General features: G+C 33.8%; 4 protein-coding genes and 1 pseudogene across 4 annotated transcripts; 2 read left to right on the forward strand and 3 right to left on the reverse strand.

Moving 5' to 3' along the window:
- The first annotated feature begins 996 nt into the window (after window positions 1-996).
- LOC116110321 lies at window positions 997-2,050 on the forward strand (annotated as a pseudogene).
- LOC116110320 (probable caffeoyl-CoA O-methyltransferase At4g26220) lies at window positions 2,051-4,801 on the forward strand. Its single transcript, XM_031396552.1, has 6 exons — window positions 2,051-2,149; window positions 3,347-3,437; window positions 3,535-3,614; window positions 3,985-4,129; window positions 4,212-4,343; window positions 4,421-4,801. The coding sequence occupies exons 2-6, from the start codon at window positions 3,369-3,371 to the stop codon at window positions 4,709-4,711; spliced, it is 717 nt and encodes a 238-aa protein (XP_031252412.1). The 5' UTR covers window positions 2,051-2,149; window positions 3,347-3,368; the 3' UTR covers window positions 4,712-4,801.
- Window positions 4,802-5,109: 308 nt separating this feature from the next.
- LOC116110289 (deoxyhypusine synthase) lies at window positions 5,110-8,608 on the reverse strand. The gene is made up of 7 exons (XM_031396504.1): window positions 8,376-8,608; window positions 8,122-8,289; window positions 7,621-7,839; window positions 6,934-7,020; window positions 5,977-6,082; window positions 5,643-5,878; window positions 5,110-5,465 (listed from the first exon to the last, which is right to left on the reverse strand). Exons 1-7 carry the CDS (start codon window positions 8,568-8,570, stop codon window positions 5,376-5,378), a joined length of 1,101 nt encoding a protein of 366 aa, XP_031252364.1. The 5' UTR covers window positions 8,571-8,608; the 3' UTR covers window positions 5,110-5,375.
- Window positions 8,609-12,893: 4,285 nt separating this feature from the next.
- On the reverse strand, window positions 12,894-15,983 carry LOC116110323 (40S ribosomal protein S15a-5). Its single transcript, XM_031396554.1, has 3 exons — window positions 15,820-15,983; window positions 13,365-13,525; window positions 12,894-13,177 (listed from the first exon to the last, which is right to left on the reverse strand). Exons 1-3 carry the CDS (start codon window positions 15,947-15,949, stop codon window positions 13,079-13,081), a joined length of 390 nt encoding a protein of 129 aa, XP_031252414.1. The 5' UTR covers window positions 15,950-15,983; the 3' UTR covers window positions 12,894-13,078.
- Window positions 15,984-20,673: 4,690 nt separating this feature from the next.
- LOC116110285 (deoxyhypusine synthase-like) lies at window positions 20,674-22,393 on the reverse strand. Its single transcript, XM_031396500.1, has 4 exons — window positions 22,107-22,393; window positions 21,853-22,020; window positions 21,319-21,570; window positions 20,674-20,772 (listed from the first exon to the last, which is right to left on the reverse strand). The coding sequence occupies exons 1-4, from the start codon at window positions 22,299-22,301 to the stop codon at window positions 20,674-20,676; spliced, it is 714 nt and encodes a 237-aa protein (XP_031252360.1). The 5' UTR covers window positions 22,302-22,393.
- Between the last annotated feature and the right edge of the window lie 881 nt (window positions 22,394-23,274).

The following is a 23,274-nucleotide window of genomic DNA, read 5'->3' on the forward strand; positions in this document are numbered from 1 at the left end:
GAGAATTATTCATTGTATTTTGTGTAACTCGGTATTAAAAAAGAAATAACTAAATTATCAAACTAACTGCTGCTTAAATCAAAGTGCAAGCTTTATTCATTCAAGGGTTTTTATTGAAGTATAGAAACATTAAGAATTCTACAATGATAAGTGACAAAAGTAATTTTACTGAAATGAGAGATTAATTAATATATCAAAATATTTGGTTAGATAAACACTGAAAACACCTTATATTATATACCAATTTGACCTGTTTAACATATTTCCTCAGACTTACAATAACATCATCCATTAGATATATATAGTATCAATAATAAAGTACAGAAGAAACGGAAAGAAAAGTGAGTAGTTTTACAGAATTGCTTAGAGGAGGTATTTATATTTTACAGAGCAAAATCCGTAGACTAACCTCCCTGTTGCACCAATCGCATTTGTCACCGTTAACACAAATGAAGTGTACTTCTTCCCTTGTGGTCGGATGACAAATCTTTTAATCACTGGAGTTAATTATATAAGACGATTTTAATCACTGGAGTTAATTATATAAGACGAGCCAAAAAAAAAAAAAAAAGATTGTATGACATTTTATTATTGACAAAAATACATTTTTTTTATGAGTTTCATATTAATTGTTGCAAATACTAGTTCCATTTACTATGTACCGCTCCTATGAGAGACATTAATTAATTAATGTGGTGAATTAAATAAAAAGTAATTTCATGAGTTTCATATTAATTGTTGCAAATACTAATTCCATTTTATAACTGCCATTAATGCTTTAAATTTGCGTTCTTGATTATAAATGTGTAAGGTGATCATAAATTACAGCTTTAATTTTCTTGGAGGTAACTGTTTGTCTGCATCTTAACCTTAAATCACTTCATAAAAATGGTTTTAATTAAACTCTGAGAGAGAGTCTATGATACAAATGCTCTATAAGAGCCTCTGTCAGCAAATGTTAATCAAGAAAAAAATCCAGCTGATTGAGATTGAGAGATGGAGAAAGTTAAAAAGCACGCACCAAGTCCTTGTAAAGGATTACTGCAAACTGAAGAGCTATACCGAGTATCATCAAATTCTCTTGGTTTTTTTTTTGAGTTTTACCATTTTTCTAATATTGTGGCAGTATATTCTGGAAACGAGTGTGTACCCACGAGAACCGAACCAGAGCCGGTGAAGGAGATTAGAGATGTAACTGCTGGCCATCCAATGTATTTCTTCTTTTTATATTTACTGTAATAATAATGCCACTAAATATTAGCAATTAATGGAGACTTTTTTAATGCATTCTTATACACATCATTGTGCTTGGTTAATTAATTTGCAGGGCTATGATGAGTACTGCACCGGATGCAGGTCAGCTCATAGCCATACTCTTGAAGCTAGTTAATCCCAAGAAAACAATCGAAATTAGGGTTTTCACTGGATATTCTCTTCTTTACACTTCTCTCAACATTCCTGACGAGGCTAAGGTAAGTAATCTATGTACTTTGTATGGAAAATGAAATCTAACTCTATATGAATGGCACGCATAAATAATTGCAGATCATCGCCATTGATCCAGATCGTGAAGCATATGAGATAGGTTTAACGGTGATTCAAAAAGCCAGAGTTGATCACAAGATAGAGTTCATGGAACCAGAGGGTCTGGCAGCGCTTGATCAGTTACTAGAAAATGTAATAAAACAAGAAAGAAGTTATTAATGTTTTTGCCAAAATAAAACACTGATCATGCTGTAGAATTAATGGAAGTGCAGATTGAAAATGAAGGGAAATTTGATTATGCATACGTGGATGCGGACAAGGCTAATTACTGGAATTACCATGAGAAGTTGATGAAATTGTTGAAGGTGGGTGGGGTATGCCTTTATGACAACACGCTGAGGGCCGGAACAGTTGCAATGGCGGAAGAGGAGGCTCCCAAGTTACTAAAAGCAGAGAGAAAAACAACTTTCGAATTCAACAAATCACTGGCGGGTGATCCTCGGGTTCAACTTTCTCATGTCATCTCAATCTGCAGGCGTATTTACTGAAACTTCCCAACATCTTAATGATAAGGCTCTGTTCAACTTCCCTACATTGTTCCATTGCCATCATCAACTCAACTGAGATTGGAAATTGGAAACAAAATAATACCAGTGATAATAAGGTTGGTTTACACTTCTGTTGAAAGTTTCATTAAACCACGCCATTGTCTTTGTCCATGACAATCTCAGATTGGCTAGGATTTCTTATAATTAATAAATACATAAATTACAAGGTTGTACTGAAATTCAGATCTTCAAATTTTGTTTTGGGATTGATTTTTAAAATTTCAAGTGTTGTTTTTTTTTTTGTGAATTAAACTTTATACCAATTTTACATGATTTTGTATCTAATTCTGTCGATATTGTAACTAGACAAATAAATGCATTAAATGCTTGAAATAAAAGGGAAACATAAGAATAATTTTCTATAATGTTAGTTCAAGAAATAAAACCAATGGTAGTCCCCAAAAAAAAAAAAAAAAACATACAAAGTATTATCAGTATCTCTAATGTGAGGACCAATTAATTAATAAATAATAATTAATAATTTTTTCTTTTTTTTTTTTTTTTGTTATCAGGGGTGTCTGAGCCAATTGTGCGCACTTCAATAATTTCGGAACCCTAAAGTTAACAGCTTGGTAAATCCCTTTATTAGTGTTGGGAGATTATAACTCAAAAACCCATGTTAGATCTCTTTGTCTTTTACCATAAAGCACCCAATGGTGGTTAGTTAGAGTATATGCATAGGAAGAAGTAATAGAGTTGCTCTTATCTAGTTGATAGTTCAGGATAGTCATTAAAGCTCTTACTGGTCGATAGTTCAAGGTTTCGGAGATTAGTTGATATGATATAAGTTGGTTCAGACACCCCAACATTAAAAAAAAAAAAAAAAAAAAAAGCTAAAAAAACAATAATTTTTTATATTAAGTAGATTACTTACTGTGGTGCTATTCATAGGAAGAAGTAATAGAAGCTTATGGAAATTGGCTTGCCGCCGATAAATCTAGTCACATCACATGGTCTTGCATTATTTATCGTTTCCTTGTTTACGTAAATTTCGGAGTTGGGTTTTGATATTATTGGTGATTTTGACCATAATTGGATTTGGAATTATGAACAAGAAGATATTCATTGAATGTTTCTAAGATTCTGCAAATATGATTTCCCTTATATTCCCTAACGATAATCTTATATTAAATTGGAATCTGAATGGTGATAAGAAAGTAACTCTCAACTTGGTCAAACGCTATACATAAAAGCAAAGTTCATATTCTTGATTGTAATTAAGCTCTTTTCTCTCTGAAAATTTTTGTGTCAAGTTCAAGTAGATTGAGAACGGAGATGGAGAAAGCCACAAACTCCCAATCATATATTCGTCAATATTTGCTGCAAAGTGAAGAGTTATACAAGGTATCATCCAACTCTCCATTTTTAATACATATTTTTTTCTCATTTTCTTGGTTGAACTTGTTCATCTGATCATTTTCTAACATTGTGGGTGTGGCAGTATATCCTAGAGACCAGCGTTTACCCTCGAGAACCAGAGCCTCTCAAGGAGATAAGGGATGTTACGGCCAGCCATCCATAGTATTTATTCTTTTCTATATACACTCTCTCATCATTAAAAAACAAAAAAAAAATGATGATCAAAATCTATGTAAATAAATTAGAATAGAATCTTTACAGATAGGCCTATAAGAAATAGTCTGTAATCATGGATGGAGCCACTTGTACCCGTCTAATATCTGTTCCAACATTAGCACCCAATTATTTTATTTTCCTAAGTAGCCTAAAACCCTAACATTGTCACCGCTTTTGTTTTTTTTTTGTATTCTCAAATCTCAAATATATTTAAATTTTGTTTCTTTTAACGTATTAAAAAGTCGATCAGGTAAGAAGAATAGTTTTCAAAATTTGCAATTAAGATTTTTATATGTTTACAATTGTTAATTTGCAGTGCTAGGATGGGTACTACACCAGATTCAGGTCAGTTAATAGCCTTGCTCTTGAAGCTAATTGATCCCAAGAAAACAATCGAAATTGGGGTTTTTACAGGATATTCTCTTCTCCTCACTGCTCTTACCATTTCGGAGAATAGTAAGGCAAGTAATCTGTCTACACAAAAAAGGTTGTACTATTGAATGAAAAACTAAATGCATAGTATTTTTGTTGTTGTAATTGCAGATTGTGGCCATTGATATGGATCGTAAAGCATATGAGATAGGATTGCCCGTGATTAAAAAAGCTGGAGTTGATCACAAGATAGAGTTCATAGAATCGGAGGCTCTTCCATTTCTTGATCAGTTACTACAAGATGTAAAGACTAAAACATTTCATTTTATAAACTCAGTGCGGTGTGTTTCATCTAATTCCAGAATCTATTGCTATTGCAGAGTAGAAATGAAGGGAGTTTTGAGTACGCTTACGTGGATGCGGACAAGGATAATTACTGGAAATACCATGAGAAGTTAATGAAATTGTTGAAGATTGGAGGGGTAGCCGTATACGATAATACGCTCTGGAAAGCAACAGTTGCAATGGCTGAGGAGCAGGTTCCAGAGCGGCTAAGACCAGCCAGGCAGGCTGCTTTGGAGACCAACAAATTACTTGCGGCTGATCCTCGTGTCCAACTTTCTCATGTCCCTGTAGGTGATGGCCTCACTATTTGCAGGCGTATTTCCTGAACTCCACGTCTTTGCTTAGTCGGTGGCCTAGAATAAAACTTCGATGATATCTCAATGTATTACATAAAAATTTTATATTTATATTAATTGTCTCATAAATAAATTACACACAGTGTGCTTTTATGTGCAAAAACCTGTTGTAATTCCACATGTTATTTCATTATAAATTGTTAAGGTCTGCAAAACTTCCTAGTAATATAGCATAGGAATGAAAGAAGAGTGCATGGTTGTAAACTAGCTAGGAATTCTAGTATTTTAAAGCCATATCAATTAAAATAACTGGACTGCGATGCTACTTATTTTGTATTTTGATATAACATTAGTGGCTCAAAGCTTCTGCATCCAACTACAGAATAGGTGTTGTGAAATTTGAACATAAGAAAATAGAGGCAAGATAGTTGATGAAAAGAAAATGTTTAGCATGTATAAAGAAGCTACGAGTACTCTTGTAAGTTACAACATCTGAAACTGCAATAAAATAAATGGTATGCAAGAATATCAATTTCCTTTTTCAAGAGTGGCATCCTCCTTAAATTTAGCCCCTTAAAATAATTTTAAGTTAATTATAGAGTTATAAGACAAGCAATTAGCCAAATAATAGCTTCATGAGGATTAGTAATGGTGCAGTATGATATATAAATCTTCATTCAGACGAAACTTCAAATTAACACCCAGTGTTACCGCACTGCATCATCCTTGAGGCAAAAGTTTCAGCGACCAGCAGAGGAAAAGCAATAGTTGCATCACAATGCACCTGGTTAATGGTTAAATTCAGTAAGTGTTGGAAAAGAATCAGTATCATATATTTGGTTTTGTTGCAAATCCTATTAAACACTAGTAGAAGAACTTGTATTAGCAAGATAAAATAACATGCAACTGTGGACTGGACGTTGCATATAGTATGCTGCAAGCTATCCGATTAAAGTAATACCTTCACTGTCTTAGCAGAGCCCCGAATTTTTCCCCATGAAACAGCCTCATCAGGATGAGCTCCAGAATCACTACCATCAAACTCTTGAGCTGTATTGATGAAGACAGCATAATCAGCACCATTACGCATCATATTGGCATTGCAAATATGATGCTTAGGCAGTCCACCTCCTAAAATTATCATCCCTGTTTTCCTAGGACTTGCATGGACAGCTTCACCATTCATGGCCCTGATATCTGTTTGAAATAGGTAGTTGTTTATAGATAAAAAAAACCCAAAACTGTTAATTATCAGCATGGAATGACATTGCAACACTGAAGTAGAAAGCACCTACCTTGCACGACATCAATAATCAAGCCTGGGCTCTGGAAGGAATGGAAGTACAACATATCCCCCAGTGAGCCATCAGTTAAACCTGGACAAAAGACTGGAATGTTGTTCTGGAAAATATACAACAATTATATTGAATCATATTGGAAAAGTATTACATGACACTAATTTTTTGGCAGTAAATGCACTGCAGCTTAAGTAGCATTATATAAGATTAAACTCAAATTTTGTATAGATTGCAGACTTACATTCATGATATTCTATGTCTTAGCACTGCAACCTAAATGCCCCACAAGCAGGGGTGTTGATACTAATCAGGATACCAGCAGCAAATGCCACCACCTAAAACATTTGGTTTCCAAAGAGAATTTATGAACTTAATTTTCCCCCTTAAATTGAACTTTTGTAACATATAGTGGTTGGCTTCCTTCAAAAGACAGTTCTGTAACATGTAAGGGGTTATGGATTACTTTCAGACATGTTTGCAGCAGAATGTTCACTAAACTAAACTTGCTATCAACATTGTACCTGACAGACTCAAACATTGGAAGTGCTCATTTGTTCATAGTTAAGCAAGTATATATTAACAAAATTTAGCGACTCTCTTTTCACATTGTGGAGTGAAAGGTTTTCACTTTCATGGATTGACAATTTTGAATTGCTTGAGAAGTCAAAATTCCTGACCTATAAGTTTTAGATTCTTAGATATACAAGATGTGTGTCAAAAGAGATCATAAGCAAGGAAGAAATCAAAGGTTCTGAAGCATAACTCCTATTATGAAAAATTCATAAAACTAAAACTTGAAGTACAGAACAAATGTGGTTAAGTGAAAGATGTTCAAAAATTATTAATAAGAACAATAATAACTATGGTTGATCATGAAGATAAGAGTTGATCAATGTGCCATGATAAAAAACGACAGTGGCCAAAGTATTAAGCTAAACTTGCTGAAATACTTGCCTTGTATGCCCAGTAAAGGTATGAACTCTCATCATTAATTTCTTTTCCCAGCCGAGCAACGACCTTAGATGGTGTCCAGGATACTTTCTGTGAAACAGAGAGGGAAAGATTAATTGGGTGCAAAAAGAAATAATTAGGTGAGAGGAAGAAAGGAGATGAATAATTTCGAGAAAAACTGAAATTATTCTCTTACTAGACCATTGATGCCTTTTTTTAGTTTTTGTAGTGTGGTAAACTTAAACCTATACATGAAAGGTGATCATGAGCATAAACAAAACCATCAGATAAGTTGTGAATGATATTTGGTAGAGGAACCTCAGTACATTTATAATACAAACCATTTACAGCATGAAGTTACAATCAATAAAAGATACTGTTTGCGTATTTTTATCAGGTATGAATGTGTCATCAATATTCATGTATTTTTTCAGAAACTCAACGGGCCAGAATAGTCGAGACTCCATCAGAATTAGAACAAACATTGTATTTTCCCTTTTCTCTTTTGGTAGAAAGGTACAGTTGAAAGTCAAGTGCTGATATCCAAATATGACAGATTTGATAACCATTAAGACGTGAGATGCTAATATCAAGCAACAACAAAGATGACATGGAGAAATAAACACCCATAGGAGAAAATAATGAAAACAGAAGTACGTGCATAAACAAATGAAAGATAGGAAGGATTACCTCTTCAATTTGTTCTTTCAACATTTGGTCAAAAATTGGAATGATCCAATCCTCAAATTTGCAGTAGTTCTCATTGGGAACCAACAGATTACCAATGCGATTCAATCCTTTTGACCTCAACTGAGCTCCAGGTAGAGAAAAGTCACCTTTGTAAGTGGGTGCAAGGCATTTTATTAGATCTTCTTCGATACCACCCGCAGTTGTGACCACTACATGTACCTGCGATCAAATTAGAAGTCACCCTTCTAAGAATATAATCAAAATCCAAACCAAGAAAACAGGATCATTAAAAAAATGAAACAAAGTGTCGATTTGCAAACATCAATAACCATAAAAGATAATCTTGACAGCATGGTAATAAAAGAACCAAATCACACATAAGCTCAAAACCATTAGCATGATCACAACAATGTGAAAACAATAATCAAGCCTTGCTTCCTTATGTAATTTCAGCACACACAATTCAGCATAAGAAGAATAACTAGCCGCAGTGTGACTCACCATATGGTGCTGAACAAGATACCGAACCGTATCTCTAACCCCAGAAGAAATAAGATTTGAAGTAAAACCCAGAAACACTTTGCATCTAACTGACTCTCTATAAGCCGGGTCCTTCTCCTCGTCGTCACAGTCTTCAGCTATGGCCTCATTAGAAAGCCTCCAGTCTAGCTTCAACCCAATAAAAATATATAATGTTATTTTGAAGCAGGGAAAAAGAAAAAGAAGAAAAAGGGTTTGTTGGAGGAGAAACTTACCATTTGATTAACAACTTCAATGGCGTCACCGAGATTAGAAGCTTGAAAGCCAGTAGAGAGCATAGATTTAAGAAGAAGAGAGTAATTAACACCTTGATTAAAATCATAACCCTGAATTTTAGTGCATCTGCCTTCCAGGGATTCAGACTCTTTGAAAACCGTCGAGTGAACTGACGAAAAAAGATGCTCCTCCATCGCTTTCTTTTTCCAATTAATTTACGAGAAACCAATACCAGTCTCAAAAGGGTTTATGGCTTCCTTTATGCCTCTCTATGTATATGTTGTTAAGGCCTGAGGGGTTTTAGACACGTTTTCTTTTCTTTTTGTGGCTTATTGATCTTCTATTTATTTATAGAAATAATATAAATACAAACAAATCCTACAATATTTACTCTTTCATTTATTTTGTGTCACATTAATTTGTATACAAATCTTTGTAAAATTTATTTGAACATTTAGCATTATTGTATTTATATGTATGATAAAAAAATGAACAAAAAAAATAAATATGATGTGTTTAACCTTTTATATTCACTCTTCATCTTTGTAAGATTTCTGTTGTAGGTCTAAGAGCATCTCCAATGACGCTCTTTATTTTAAAGAGTAAATTTCATATAAATAAAGAGCATTTTTATTTATTTATAAATGTAAAGAACAAATTTTTTATTCAAATCCAATGGACTCTTTAAATTAGACTTAATAAATAGGAGAGAAACTTAATAGGAAAGATAATTAATAATAAAATGCATGAAAACTTGTAATTTATTAAATAAAATTGAGATAAAGAGTGAAATTTGACTCTTTAGATGTAGAGAGTCAAACTCACTCTTTAATTTATATTTAAAGAATAAAGAGTATGTTGGTCTCTTGTTTTTATGGATAAACTCTTTAAGTTATATAAATAGTCATTTGAAGATGCTCTAACATTGTTGATTTATTTAGGATTAATAACATTGACACCCCTTAAGATTTTAATGCTTTCCAAGTGCATAGAAAATGTCATTAGGTTAACAGGTAAACCTACTCAGCTAGTGTCCGTTAAGCCACATTTAACAGACAAAGGTCATTTAGGTAATTTTAATTAAAGATATTGAGACCATAAATTAGAAGTTGAGAAATTATAAAATTTTGAGTATGTTCCATACACGTCTAAGAAATATGTTAAATAAGTTATTTTTGAAATGATTTGTTATTGTTATAGTTGATTAAACTTATATTTCAATGGATATGTTGAAAATGGGTGGTTTAGGCGTAATCTGGGTAGGGTTTCGGTTAACTTTGAAGGATTCAAACAAAAAATTAGCTAAAGGTTGAAGGAGTTTTGGCCGAAACCCATATATTGCTAGATTCGACTGGATTCGACCATTTGGACAGAACTTGTCTTGACCGAATCTGGCCAAATACCTGGGTGTCGGCCAAAACCCGAGTTCTTCATGTATTGTATACTAGCCGACATCATCCGAATTCTTAGGTATTTGACCAGATTCAACCTTTTGGACAAAACCATTCCTGACTGAATTCAGCCAAATCCGAGCGAATACCTTGGTGTCGCCAAAGCTCCAAGTCCTACATATATTGTATACTGGCTGAATCAATCCGAATCTTGGGGATTCAGACGACTTCGGTCAATACTTGACATTGTCTAAATTTTGAGGAAATCTAATCTATGTTTTATTTTGTTATATTTCAGGAAATGAAAGCCTTAACTCGAATTCTTGTAAAGTATGGAAGACGGTCAGAGTCTTAAAATGATGGTTCATACAAGTAGCAACCATCCAAAACAAAAGCACTCCTAATACCTTCACATTTGAAGCATGAAGGCTCATTGCAGTTGTTAGAGCATCTCCAATAGTGTTCTTTATTTTTAAGAGCATCTTTCATATAAATAAAGAGTATCTTTATTAATTTTTAAATATAAAGAACACAATTTTTATTCAAATCCAATAGACTCTTTAAATTTAATGAAGATACTCTTTATTTTTTAAAAAGAGACTTGGAAAGAGAATTAATAAATAAAATGTATAGGAACCTGTAGTTTATTAATTAAAATTAGGATAGAGAGTGAAATTTGACTCTCTAAATGTGGAGAGCCAAACTCACTCTCTAATTTATATTTTAAAAATAAAGAGCTTGTTGGACTGTTGTTTTTATAGATAGACTCTTTATAATAAAGAATTTGGGTCATATAAAGAGTTCTTTGGAGATGCTCTTACATGAAGAATTGCTTATTGAAAACAGTTGATATACGTTGAAGTTGATTGTGAAGTACGTCACTTACGGATATGATGAGCCCGTTGAAATCAACGAGGTTGCATTTTTTATTGACACGTGATTGGAAGAGCCTACCTAATACCTTCCGTTGTATATTACTAGCAAACACATTTATAATATTGAAGGTAATTCAATAATGAATGAAGGGTTGGTAATGAAGTTATTGACCTGTTTGGGGTGACATCGTTTAAATTACCTATGATCGTTTAAGCGATTGTGTATTTGAGAAGGATTATTCTAAGTACAAAGGCAAATTACCCTTGATCATTTAAGCGATATCAGCTCTCGCTTAAGCAATCCTACACAAATAAGTCATGATCGCTTAAGCAATAGCTTACATCGCTTAAGCAACTAAGGCCAATTTTCTTTGTACTTGACTATTCCTTTTCAAATTCAAGATCGCTTAAGCGATGTCAATTCTCGCTTAAACAATCCTGTACAGATAAGCCGTGATCGCTTAAGTGACCAAGGCTAATTTTATTTGTACTTGACATTTCTTTCTCAAATTCAAGAAAATTAGCTTAAGCGATATCATCGCTTGCTTAAGCGATCCTATATTGATAACATCTCAATATTGAATGAAGTTACATGCACAACAACATCTCAATATTGAATTAATTTAGTAGCACAATAACAACTAAATATTGAATGAATTTAGTAGCACAATAAGAACAACAATTAAGTAACTAGAAGCATCCTTACTATCATCTATTCAAAACTTCAAACAAAAAGATATCCAATTGTCAACATAAAAAATTGAAAACAACAAAGCATTCATAACAAGTCCATGAGACAGAAAAGGTAATCTCATAAAGTAATCATCAAAACCATTAAAATTGTTTTATGATTCACTAATAAGTCTTCAACGGTTGGCCTTAACAACTCTCTCGATTTCATCATTCTTCTTGATGGCATAGCTAGAAATATAAGGATATAAAATCAGTTTAATGCACCACAAAAGATTGACATACAACCAAGAGAAACTAGTGAATAAGTAAACGGAATAGCATCTAGCCACTCACCAAAATAGTCAACACCCAAAACAACTTGTCCCATGTCTAATAATAGCCAAGTGCCTATAATTCAAGAAAAAAAATTATTAACCGATATATGAAGGGTTGACAAATTTTAAAAAACATCTGCAAAGTCGCTTAAGCGATCTGGTGTATCGCTTAAGCGATTTGGTATAAATAAACTTGATCGCTTAAGCGATCTGCTGCCATATACCAGACTTATACCAGATCGCTTAAGCGATCCACTAGCTCCAAAATACATTTTCAGTCATCTTCACCTATAATCGGTGCTACCACCCCCAGCTATCCACAATGCAAGAAAATCATCAACAAATCTCACTCCTTTCCACTTGCATTACATCAAACACAACCAAAGAACCTAAACCATTAAATTGAAATCATAACCCAAACACAATCCATCATTAAATCGTTGTAAATAGAAATATAAAATGCATAGAAGAGATACACATACCTGGACGAAATATGAGGAGGAGAAAGAGGCGGATCTTTGGCGAAGAAGATGTTAATGGCGGAGGAAGAAGAAAGTATTAATGGCGGAAGAAGAAGAAAGTATTAATGGTGGAGGAAGAAGAAGATGTAGACGAAGAAGAAAATGCAGAAGAAGAAGATGTAGACGAAGCTTAGAAGAAACAACAACCAGGGGAGGGATGCATTAATGGCAAGAGGAAGAAGAATAAGGTGTTTGGGTTTGTTTGCAAGAATTTTGACTCTTTGGCAATATTATAATTTTTAAAAGATTACACAATACTTAACCTTAATCATAATAAGACTATTTACTTAACATTTTCAAACTACATAGCCTTTTAGTTAGATTTGAACTTAATTTGGCATTTTAATAAAATGCCCCGAATTTTGGTTTGAACTGGTAGATGGTGATTTTAAGGGAAGCGCAGTGTAGTGTAGGCCGTAGAATAGATGGTTGAGAGGTTAATTAAAAATTAGTATTTCCTTAATTTTCATTAGTGACTTGATTAATGGAAATTACCAAATGGATTTTTGATTAATACTTGGTTAATTTTCATTAGTGACTTGACTAATGGATTTTAACTACCCATATATTACAGGATGGAAATTGGCCTGGTGCATCTGTTGCAACGAGATTTTTGAGATTTTATTATATTGCCGCAGAACTTGGCTAGAGTGTGTTTTGCACACTTTAACATGCCAGAAAGATGCAAACAGCACGAATCAATCATTAGTGTTAAATGTATGGAAAACATTGCATCGACGACCAGACCTGTTCAATTATGCTCTATCATTTATCGAATTCGACAATTGATACAAAACCCAGATAGATTTGAACTGAAAGTTTAACATATTCTTGCTGGTGAAGGTAGGCCGCCCGCTACTTCCAAACTATTCCCCACCCAAATGTTTTCAGATAGACAAGAAGGTTATCTAATGAAAATAACCAAGAACCTGACCACCTACATTTCGTCTTTGAGCCTCTTCATGATCCAAAACACCATCCGGAGTTGTTATCACAACATAACCCCACTGCATTGCAAGAAATCAGAAAAAGAAAAAGCGCACAAGATAAGTCCAGGATATAATCTTTTTTTTTTTTTTTTGGAAACATGTTAGGTTTCACAGACACACCCGGTAACACAGCATTTCTTACCAGTAAACCATTCCCCCCTAAACAGGCACTTAAAAGAACTTAAAAGGAGACATCTGAACAAACCTGACGAGTTGGAAGTGTACGTGTTGTGTACTCTTCAATATTTTTCGCCTTGATATCCTGCCTGTAAGTGAGCGCCCGGCAATCTTTAACCCTGCCTAGTAGTTGAACTGTTATCCTCCCCACCCTATGTGGATCATAAACTTGAAAATCCTTGATATATCCTAAAAGGAGAAAAAAGGTCAAGTTAACAAACTATAAGTCACAACAAATTGACCAATAGACTAACTACTTCAAAGCATGTAGGCCACAAACAAAATAGGATAAGAAAATGTAATGCACTACAACAAAACGTACTAGTTAGCTAACACAAGCCCCTTTATTTATCAAAAAAAGATCATTAGAGCAACTTCAGAGAATAATGTTTAAAATCCACTCCAGGACTTGGTGTTGGTGGGCATGCAGCCTAAACAAAAGCCAGGAAGCAGCCAAAAGATATAGAGCAATTTGCAAATTACTGATCTTCCCCAAGCAATTAGATATGGCCTAACAGATATACATAATAGGAACATTCATACGTCATAAATACTATTTCTGGAATCATACTTCATTCCAAAAATACAGGTACAATGTCAACCACTTTAAAGCAGCCAAATCTGGTTCTAGCAAGAAATACACATTAGTATAAAACCTTAATCAAATCTGACCCTTCAAGAAAGAAAAAAATCTATTTTCCACCATAAACTATGAAGAGTTAATAAATTTTAAAGCATGTCAACTCCAGTTATCATAAGGATCTAGTTATTACAGAGAAATCCTCGGATTTCCAAGATAACATTCATCTCCTCTCTAGTTAACAAACAATATTTAAGACTTTCCTCTGTCAAATCCTTTAAATTGAGACATTCCAAAAGATATTAATAAAATCATTATTTCATATACACTTCATAGCATTTAAAAATGATAAGCTGGTAACAGTTTCTCATAATAACAATAATAATAATTAATAAATAGCTCATCAGGAAGGCCCTATTTTATTTGCTCACATTTCTTTTTACTGAATACAGATATAGCCGAAAATAAATCCAAGCATATGATAAGTATATTTAAGAACGCTCAATAGCAAAAATTTAAGACTAGCAGTATTACCATGAGGTTTTGAACCCAACCACACCCATTCACAAAAAACCAACCACTTAACCCTTGAAAACTGCTCAAACATCTATGATAATAACTTCTAATACAGAAAACGCAAAATTTATTTGGAATGAACTGTAAGTGATTTGTAAATATGTAGACATTTCGGAAAGGATGTCATCTAAATTGATTTGATACTCATGTGGTAAGAACCAAAGCAGAGGCTTAGGCTGTACAGCTAGGAATTTATCTCAGCCCAAGCTAAAATAAAACTTCTTTTTCAACAAACCGCTTACTCATAAATGCAAAATAGAATTTTTTTTTTTTTTTTTTTTCTTTAGAGAACTTTCATACCACCTAAATTTGACTAATAAAAATGAAAATAAATTCCCAACTCTCTATATGTATATACTAAAAATTATAAAAATGATATATTGATAGTGTTTTACCAATTCTTCATAATTAGTAATGTCATTCAATTTTCTCAATGAAAATTAGGGAATCAATCTCAAAATTAACTAGAAAAATCAATTTAATCTCATGGATCAAGCAAATTCTAATTTCAAATTTAAAAAAGATGGAGATAATTGATCTTCACAAAATAAAATCAAAACAACTAAATTTCATAAAGAAAATGGAAAAGGATCTACAGTCTACACAGCTCATGTCAATATAACATACATACAAGTTAATGTTAACAGAACATGTTACTTAACATTGCGAGTTGGAAAGCTAATATGTTATCATGTGGAAAATCAAAGTTGGTTTCATTGTTCATAAAGAAAATTAATGAAGTCTATGAAACAGAAAATGATAACCTGGTCTTGACCATTATATTGCTTTTCAAGAATTTTACAAAGATTAGAGAGAATGTGATTAAAAGAGAGGATTACATTTTTCCAAAATTTATTTAGAATTTTTTATTTCGTGATAAAAATAACCAACATCTTTAAATTTTTAATTTTCCCAGAGGGCTAGCCCAGGCTACAACCCAGGTTAGTCCTCTAATGGATAAGCCCCTGAACCTGAACCAGAGCTATAAGCATGATGAGATATCTAATGTTTCTACTGTTGAGCTCCAGATCTTAAAATGGAAAAAGTACACCTATCTCAGCCATGAGTATCAACCCTCCTAATGAAAATTAAGTTGCATCCTTAATAAAATTAAAAAGAGTTCTCGAAAATATGCAGCATAGTAATAAGGTTTAGTTTCAAACAGAGATTCATGTAGCACTCCTCTTCCTCCCACGTATAGATGTTTGATAAAGTTTTATCCATGAACAAGGGGTGTGGTCTCTTTTTCTGACTATAAACACTGAATTAAACATGGTACATATACATCAATTAAAAAAGTGTTTAAGGGATAGAAGATTAGATTTACCTCGATATTTCATGATATTAAGAAAAGAAGACATCACAGTGGAGATTGGTTTCAGCTCTACATTAGATTTGCCTCTCCTCTCTCCATTCACTATTGACCGCAACGCGTCGTTTAATATCCTCCTCCCCATCTCTTTCTCTTTCTCTTTCTCTCTGCACTACAAAACCCCAAAGGCTGGCTTGCTCAACAAAAGGGTTTTTTGTCATAGAAGTGGCATTTTAGATACTTAAGGTAACCACTAGGAGCATTTTCATGCCCAACAGCTTGTCGGGCTTTTGTTATAGCTAGTTGGGCCTTCACTTCTGCGCCTCGTAGGCCATATAACATTATTGATGTTTGTAATATGAAACTGGCTCCTTTTATGCCTCTCTATGTATATGTTGTTAAGGCCTGAGGGGTGTTAGACACTCGCTTAGGTGATGGGTGGTTTTTTTTTTTTTTTTTTTTTTTGTTGTTGTGTCGGTGGTTTGTTTTTTTTTTTTTTTTTTTTTCGTTTATTTTGTTTCGGGTCGTTCTTTCCGTCACACTTTGTTCGCACCAGTTTTTTTTTTTTTTGTTTTTTTTTCCTTTTGTTTTTTTGGGCTGTTTTTTTCCTTTTTGTCTTTTGTGGCTTATGATCTTCTATTATTTATAGAAATAATATAAATACAAACAAATCCTACAATATTTACTCTTTCATTTATTTTGTGTCACAATAATTTGTATACAAATCTTTGTAAAATATTTGAACATTTAGCATTATTGTATTTATAGTATGATAAAAAAATGAACAAAAAAAATAAATATGATGTGTTAACCTTTATATTCACTCTTCATCTTTGTAAGATTTCTGTTGTAGGTCTAAGAGCATCTCCAATGACGCTCTTATTTTAAAGAGTAAATTTCATATAAATAAAGAGCATTTTATTTATATAAAATGTAAAGAACAAATTTTTTATTCAAATCCAATGGACTCTTTAAATGACATTAATAAATAGGAGAGAAACTTAATAGGAAAGATAATTAATAATAAAATGCATGAAAACTTGTAATTTATTAAATAAAATTGAGATAAAGAGTGAAATTGACTCTTTAGATGTAGAGAGTCAAACTCACTCTTAATTTATATTAAAGAAATAAGAGTATGTTGGTCTCTTGTTTTTATGGATAAACTCTTTAAGTTAATAAATAGTCATTTGAGATGCTCTAACATTGTTGATTTATTTAGGATTAATAACATTGACACCCCTTAAGATTTTAATGCTTTCCAAGTGCATAGAAAATGTCATTAGGTTAACAGGAAACCTACTCAGTAGTGTCCGTTAAGCCACATTTAACAGACAAAGGTCATTTAGGTATTTTAATTAAAGATATTGAGACCATAAATTAGAAGTTGAGAAATTATAAAATTTTGAGTATGTTCCATACACGTCTAAGAAATATGTTAAATAAGTTATTTTTGAAATGATTTGTTATTGTTATAGTTGATTAACTATATTTCAATGGTTATGTTGAAAATGGGTGGTTTAGGCGTACTTGGGTAGGGTTTCAGCTAACTTGGAAGGGTTAAACAAAAAAATTAGCTGGAGGTTGAAGGAGTTTTGGCCGAAACCCATATATTGCTAATTCGACTTGATTCGGCCATTTGGACAGAACTTGTCTTGACCGAATGGCCAAATACCGGGTGTCGGCCAAAACCCGAGTTTCTCATGTATGGTATACTAGCCGACATCATCCGAATTCTTAGGTATTGACCAGATTCAACTTTTGGACAAAACCATTCCTGACTGAATTCAGCCAAATCGAGCGAATACCTTGGTGTCGCCAAGCTCCAAGTCCTACATAATTGTATACGGCCGAATCAATCCGAATTGGGGATTCAGACGACTTCGATAATATGACATTGTCTAAATTTGGGGAAATCTAATCTATGTTTATTTTGTTATATTTCAGGAAATGAAAGCCTACTCGAATTCTTGTAAAGTATGGAAGACGGTCAGAGTCTTAAAATGGTGGTTCATACAAAGTAGCAACCATCCAAACAAAAGCACCTCCTAATACCTTCACATTTGAAGCATGAAGGCTTATTGAAGGTTGAGATCCTAATAGTGCTCTTTATTTGAAGAGCATCTTCATAAAATAAAGAGTATCTTCATTAATTTTTACTATAAAGAAACACAATTTTTATTCAAATCAATAGACTCTTTAAATTAATGAAGATACTCTTTATTTTAAAAAGAGACTTGGAAAGAGAATTAATAAAATAAAATGTATGGAACCGTAGTTTATAATTAAAATTAGGATAGAGAGTGAAATTTGACTCTCTAATGTGGAGAGCCAAACCACTCTAATTTTTTATTAAAATAAAAGATGTTGGACTGTGTTTTTATAGATAGACTCTTTATAATAAGAATTTGGGTCCTATAAAGAGTTCTTTGGAGATGCTCTTACATGAAGAATGCTTATTGAAAACAGTTGATATACGTTGAAGTGATTGTGAAGTACGTACTACGGATATGATGAGCCCGTTGAAATCAACGAGAGGTTGCATTTTTTATGACACGTGATTGGAAGAGCCTACCTAATACCTTCCGTGTATATTACTAGCAACACATTTATAATATGAAGGTAATTCAATAATGAATGAAGGGTTGGTAATGAAGTATTGACCTGTTTGGGTGACATCGTTAAATTACCTATGATCGTTAAGCGATTGTGTATTTGAGAAGGATTATTTTAAGACAAAGGCACAATTACCTTGATCATTTAAGCGATATCAGCTCTCGCTTAAGCAATCCTACACAATAAGTCATGATCGCTTAAGCAATGCTTACATCGCTAAGCACTAAGGCCAATTTTCTTTGTACTTGACTATTCTTTTCAAATTCAAGATCGCTTAAGCGATGTCAATTCTCGCTTAAACAATCCTGTACAGATAAGCCGTGATCGCTAAGTGACAAGGCTAATTTTATTTGTACTGACATTTCTTTCTCAAATTCAAGAAAATTAGCTTAGCGATATCATCGCTTGCTTAAGGATCTATATTGATAACATTCAATATGAATGAAGTTACATGCACAACAACATTCTCATATTGAATTAATTAGTAGCACAATAACAACTAAATATTGAATGAATTTAGTAGCACAATAAGAACAACAATTAAGTAACTAGAAGCATCCTTACTATCATCTATTAAAACTTCAAACAAAAAATATCCAATTGTCAACATAAAAAATGAAAACAACAAAGCATTCATAACAAGTCATGAGACAGAAAAGGTAATTCCATAAAGTAATCATCAAAACCATTAAAATTGTTTTATGATTCACTAATAAGTCTTCAACGGTTGGCCTTAAAACTCTCTCGATTTCATCATTCTTCTGATGGCATAGCTAGAAATATAAGGAATAAAAATCAGTTTAATGCACCACAAAAGATTGACATACAACCAAGAGAAACTAGTGAATAAGTAAACGGAATAGCATCTAGCCACTCACCAAAATAGTCAACACCCAAAACAACTTGTCCCAGTCTAATAATAGCCAAGTGCCTATAATTCAAGAAAAAAAAATTATTAACCGATATATGAGGGTGACAAATTTAAAAAACATCTGCAAAGTCGCTTAAGCGATCTGTGTGTATCGCTTAAGCGATTGGTATAAATAAACTTGATCGCTTAAGCGATCTGCTGCCATATACCAGACTTATACCAGATCGCTTAAGCGATCCACTAGCTCCAAAATACATTTTCAGTCATCTTCACCTATAATCGGTGCTACCACCCCCAGCTATCCACAAGCAAGAAAATCATCAACAAATCTCATCCTTTCCACTTGCATTACATTAACACACCAAAGAACCTAAACCATTAAATTGAATCATAACCCAAACACAATCCATCATTAAATCGTGTAAATAGAAATATAAAATGCATAGAAGAGATACACATACCGGAGAAATATGTAGGAGGAGAAAGAGGCGGATCTTTGGCGAAGAAGATGTTAATGGCGGAGGAAGAAGAAAGTATAATGGCGGAAGAAGAAGAAAGTATAATGGTGGAGGAAGAAGAAGATGTAGACGAAGAAGAAAATGCAGAAGAGAAGATGTAGACGAAGCTTAGAAGAAACAAAAACCAGGGGAGGGATGCATTAATGGCAAGAGGAAGAAGAATAAGGTGTTTGGGTTTGTTGCAAGATTTTGACTCTTTGGCAATATATAATTTTAAAAGATTACACAATACTTAACCTTAATCATAATAAGACTATTTACTTAACATTTTCAAACTACATAGCCTTTAGTTAGATTTGAACTTAATTTGGCATTTAATAAAATGCCCCCGATTTTGGTTTGAACGGTAGATGGTGATTTTAAGGGAAGCGCAGTTAGTGTAGGCCGTAGAATAGATGGTTGAGAGGTTAATTAAAAATTAGTATTTCCTTAATTTTCATTAGTGACTGAAATGGAAATTACCAAAGGTTTTGATTAATACTGGTTAATTTTCATTAGTGACTTGACTAATGGATTTTAACTACCCATATATACAGGATGGAAATTGGCCGGTGCATCTCGTTGCAACGAGATTTTTGAGATTTTATTATATTGCGCGAGAACTTGGCTAGAGTGTGTTTTGCACACTTTAACATGCCAGAAAGATGCAAACAGCACGAATCAATCATTAGTGTTAAATGTATGGAAAACATTGCATCGACGACCAGACCTGTTCAATTATGCTCTATCATTTATCGAATTCGACAATTGTACAAACCAGATAGATTTGAACTGCAAGTTTAACATATTTCTTGCTGGTGAAGGTAGGCCGCCCGCTACTTCAAACTATTCCCCACCAAATGTTTTCAGATAGACAAGAAGGTTCTATAATGAAAAATAACCAAGAACCGACCAACTACATTTCGTCTTTGAGCCTTCATGATCCAAAACACCATCCGGAGTTGTTATCACAACATAACCCCACTGCATTGCAAGAAATCAGAAAAAGAAAAGAAAAAGCGCACAAGATAAGTCCAGGATATAATCTTTTTTTTTTTTGGAACATGTTGGATCACAGACACACCCAGTAACACAGCATTTCTTACCAGTAAACCATTCCCACTAAACAGGCACTTAAAAGAACTTAAAAGGAGACATCTGAACAAACCTGACGAGTTGGAAGTGTACGTGTTGTGTACTCTTCAATATTTTCGCCTTGATATCCTGCCTGTAAGGTGAGCGCCGGCAATCTTAACCCTGCCTAGTAGTTGAACTGTTATCCTCCCCACCCTATGTGGATCATAAACTTGAAAATCCTTGATATATCCTAAAAGGAGAAAAAAGGTCAAGTAACAAACATAAGTCACAAACAAAATTGACCAATAGATACTACTTCAAAGCATGTAGGCCACAAACAAAATAGGATGAAAAAATGTAATGCACTACAACAAACGTACTAGTTATAGTAGCAACACAAGCCCCTTTTATGAAATAAACACCCATAGGAGAAAATAATGAAAACAGAAGTACGTGCATAAACAAATGAAAGATAGGAAGGATTACCTCTTCAATTTGTTCTTTCAACATTTGGTCAAAAATTGGAATGATCCAATCCTCAAATTTGCAGTAGTTCTCATTGGGAACCAACAGATTACCAATGCGATTCAATCCTTTTGACCTCAACTGAGCTCCAGGTAGAGAAAAGTCACCTTTGTAAGTGGGTGCAAGGCATTTTATTAGATCTTCTTCGATACCACCCGCAGTTGTGACCACTACATGTACCTGCGATCAAATTAGAAGTCACCCTTCTAAGAATATAATCAAAATCCAAACCAAGAAAACAGGATCATTAAAAAAATGAAACAAAGTGTCGATTTGCAAACATCAATAACCATAAAAGATAATCTTGACAGCATGGTAATAAAAGAACCAAATCACACATAAGCTCAAAACCATTAGCATGATCACAACAATGTGAAAACAATAATCAAGCCTTGCTTCCTTATGTAATTTCAGCACACACAATTCAGCATAAGAAGAATAACTAGCCGCAGTGTGACTCACCATATGGTGCTGAACAAGATACCGAACCGTATCTCTAACCCCAGAAGAAATAAGATTTGAAGTAAAACCCAGAAACACTTTGCATCTAACTGACTCTCTATAAGCCGGGTCCTTCTCCTCGTCGTCAGAGTCTTCAGCTATAGCCTCATTAGAAAGCCTCCAGTCTAGCTTCAACCCAATAAAAATATATAATGTTATTTTGAAGCAGGGAAAAAGAAAAAGAAGAAAAAGGGTTTGTTGGAGGAGAAACTTACCATTTGATTAACAACTTCAATGGCGTCACCGAGATTAGAAGCTTGAAAGCCAGTAGAGAGCATAGATTTAAGAAGGAGAGAGTAATTAACACCTTGATTAAAATCATAACCCTGAATTTTAGTGCATCTGCCTTCCAGGGATTCAGACTCTTTGAAAACCGTCGAGTGAACTGACGAAAAGAGATGCTCCTCCATCGCTTTCTTTTTCCAATTAATTTACGAGAAACCAATGCCAGTCTCAAAAGGGTTTTTGGCTTTATGGAGAAAATTTAGCGAGAAAATTTAAGGCCATCCCAAGTTTGGATTTAAAAAAATGACCTTTGAAACTGTTTACCATCTTTTTTTTATTTAGAGAAGCTGACGTGGCACCGTTAGAATCCATTAAATATGTAAAATAGGTTAAAATGAAAAGATTAAAACATATAAGGACAAAATATAATTAATGAAAGTTTTTAAAATTTAAAATTTACAAAAGAGCCCCAAATATTCAAATCGCTTAATTGAAACCAATTAAGGCAAAAATCGATATCTTCAATCCCTAAACTCATCTTAGCAATTTCCGACGATAACATTCCACATTCTAGCGATAACAGTCCACATTCCGATGAATTTTCACACCCAAATTCAATCCTAAAGCTTCTTCCTTTCTTAAAACTATGGCTGACTTGAACAATGAGGAGGAAAACTCAACGCCTCTTCGAATCGTAGACTCTGGCCGCGCAAGCAGTTCAATGGCTGCTTCGGTGGATCCTCCGATCAGTGAAGGTGTTCCAGCAGCGGAGACGACGGCGGCACAACAAGAGAGAGAAGATGAGCAAAACGGTTCTGAAGGGGAAGAGGAAGCCGGGCAGAATTCAGGCCAGGAAGAGGAGTTCGGCGAGAGTTCAGAGGAGGAGGAGGAGGCCGCCAAAGAGGAGGAGGCCGCCGAAGAAAAGGTATTTGTACTTGCCGAGACCTAAGATCGCTTAAGCGATCCTTTGTATCGCTTAAGCGATTGATGGCTTTTACTATTAGTAGATTAAGCTATTTTGGATTGATTAAGAGTAAAAAAGATGAATCGCTTAAGCAATATAAAAGATCGCTTAAGCGATCTTAGATCTGGCAGATGTTGATTCTGTCTCGTACAAGATCTCTTAAGCGATCTGTAATCGCTTAAGCGATCTCTTCT

This window comes from Pistacia vera, unplaced genomic scaffold (assembly GCF_008641045.1).
Source record: "Pistacia vera cultivar Batoury unplaced genomic scaffold, PisVer_v2 Contig60, whole genome shotgun sequence".
Lineage (NCBI taxonomy): Eukaryota > Viridiplantae > Streptophyta > Magnoliopsida > Sapindales > Anacardiaceae > Pistacia > Pistacia vera.

What these genes read in the sequence shown, in the direction of transcription:
- LOC116110285 (XM_031396500.1), bottom strand. Translation starts at nt 22,301, where the DNA reads ATGGAGGAGCATCTCTTTTCGTCAGTTCACTCGACGGTTTTCAAAGAG. An exon ending in TTGAAGTTGTTAATCAAATG is followed by an intron (nt 22,021 to 22,106) that starts GTAAGTTTCTCC and finishes ATTGGGTTGAAG; the next exon opens with CTAGACTGGAGGCTTTCTAA. An exon ending in TCTTTCATTTGTTTATGCAC is followed by an intron (nt 20,773 to 21,318) that starts GTACTTCTGTTT and finishes CTTGCAATGCAG; the next exon opens with TGGGGTTATGTTGTGATAAC.
- LOC116110320 (XM_031396552.1), top strand. Translation starts at nt 3,369, where the DNA reads ATGGAGAAAGCCACAAACTCCCAATCATATATTCGTCAATATTTGCTG. An exon ending in GTTACGGCCAGCCATCCATA is followed by an intron (nt 3,615 to 3,984) that starts GTATTTATTCTT and finishes GTTAATTTGCAG; the next exon opens with TGCTAGGATGGGTACTACAC. An exon ending in TTGATCAGTTACTACAAGAT is followed by an intron (nt 4,344 to 4,420) that starts GTAAAGACTAAA and finishes TTGCTATTGCAG; the next exon opens with AGTAGAAATGAAGGGAGTTT.
- LOC116110323 (XM_031396554.1), bottom strand. Translation starts at nt 15,949, where the DNA reads ATGGGGAGGAGGATATTAAACGACGCGTTGCGGTCAATAGTGAATGGA. An exon ending in TAATATCATGAAATATCGAG is followed by an intron (nt 13,526 to 15,819) that starts GTAAATCTAATC and finishes TTCTCCTTTTAG; the next exon opens with GATATATCAAGGATTTTCAA. An exon ending in GTACACTTCCAACTCGTCAG is followed by an intron (nt 13,178 to 13,364) that starts GTTTGTTCAGAT and finishes CTTGCAATGCAG; the next exon opens with TGGGGTTATGTTGTGATAAC.
- LOC116110289 (XM_031396504.1), bottom strand. Translation starts at nt 8,570, where the DNA reads ATGGAGGAGCATCTTTTTTCGTCAGTTCACTCGACGGTTTTCAAAGAG. An exon ending in TTGAAGTTGTTAATCAAATG is followed by an intron (nt 8,290 to 8,375) that starts GTAAGTTTCTCC and finishes ATTGGGTTGAAG; the next exon opens with CTAGACTGGAGGCTTTCTAA. An exon ending in ACCTTTACTGGGCATACAAG is followed by an intron (nt 6,083 to 6,933) that starts GCAAGTATTTCA and finishes TATATTTTCCAG; the next exon opens with AACAACATTCCAGTCTTTTG.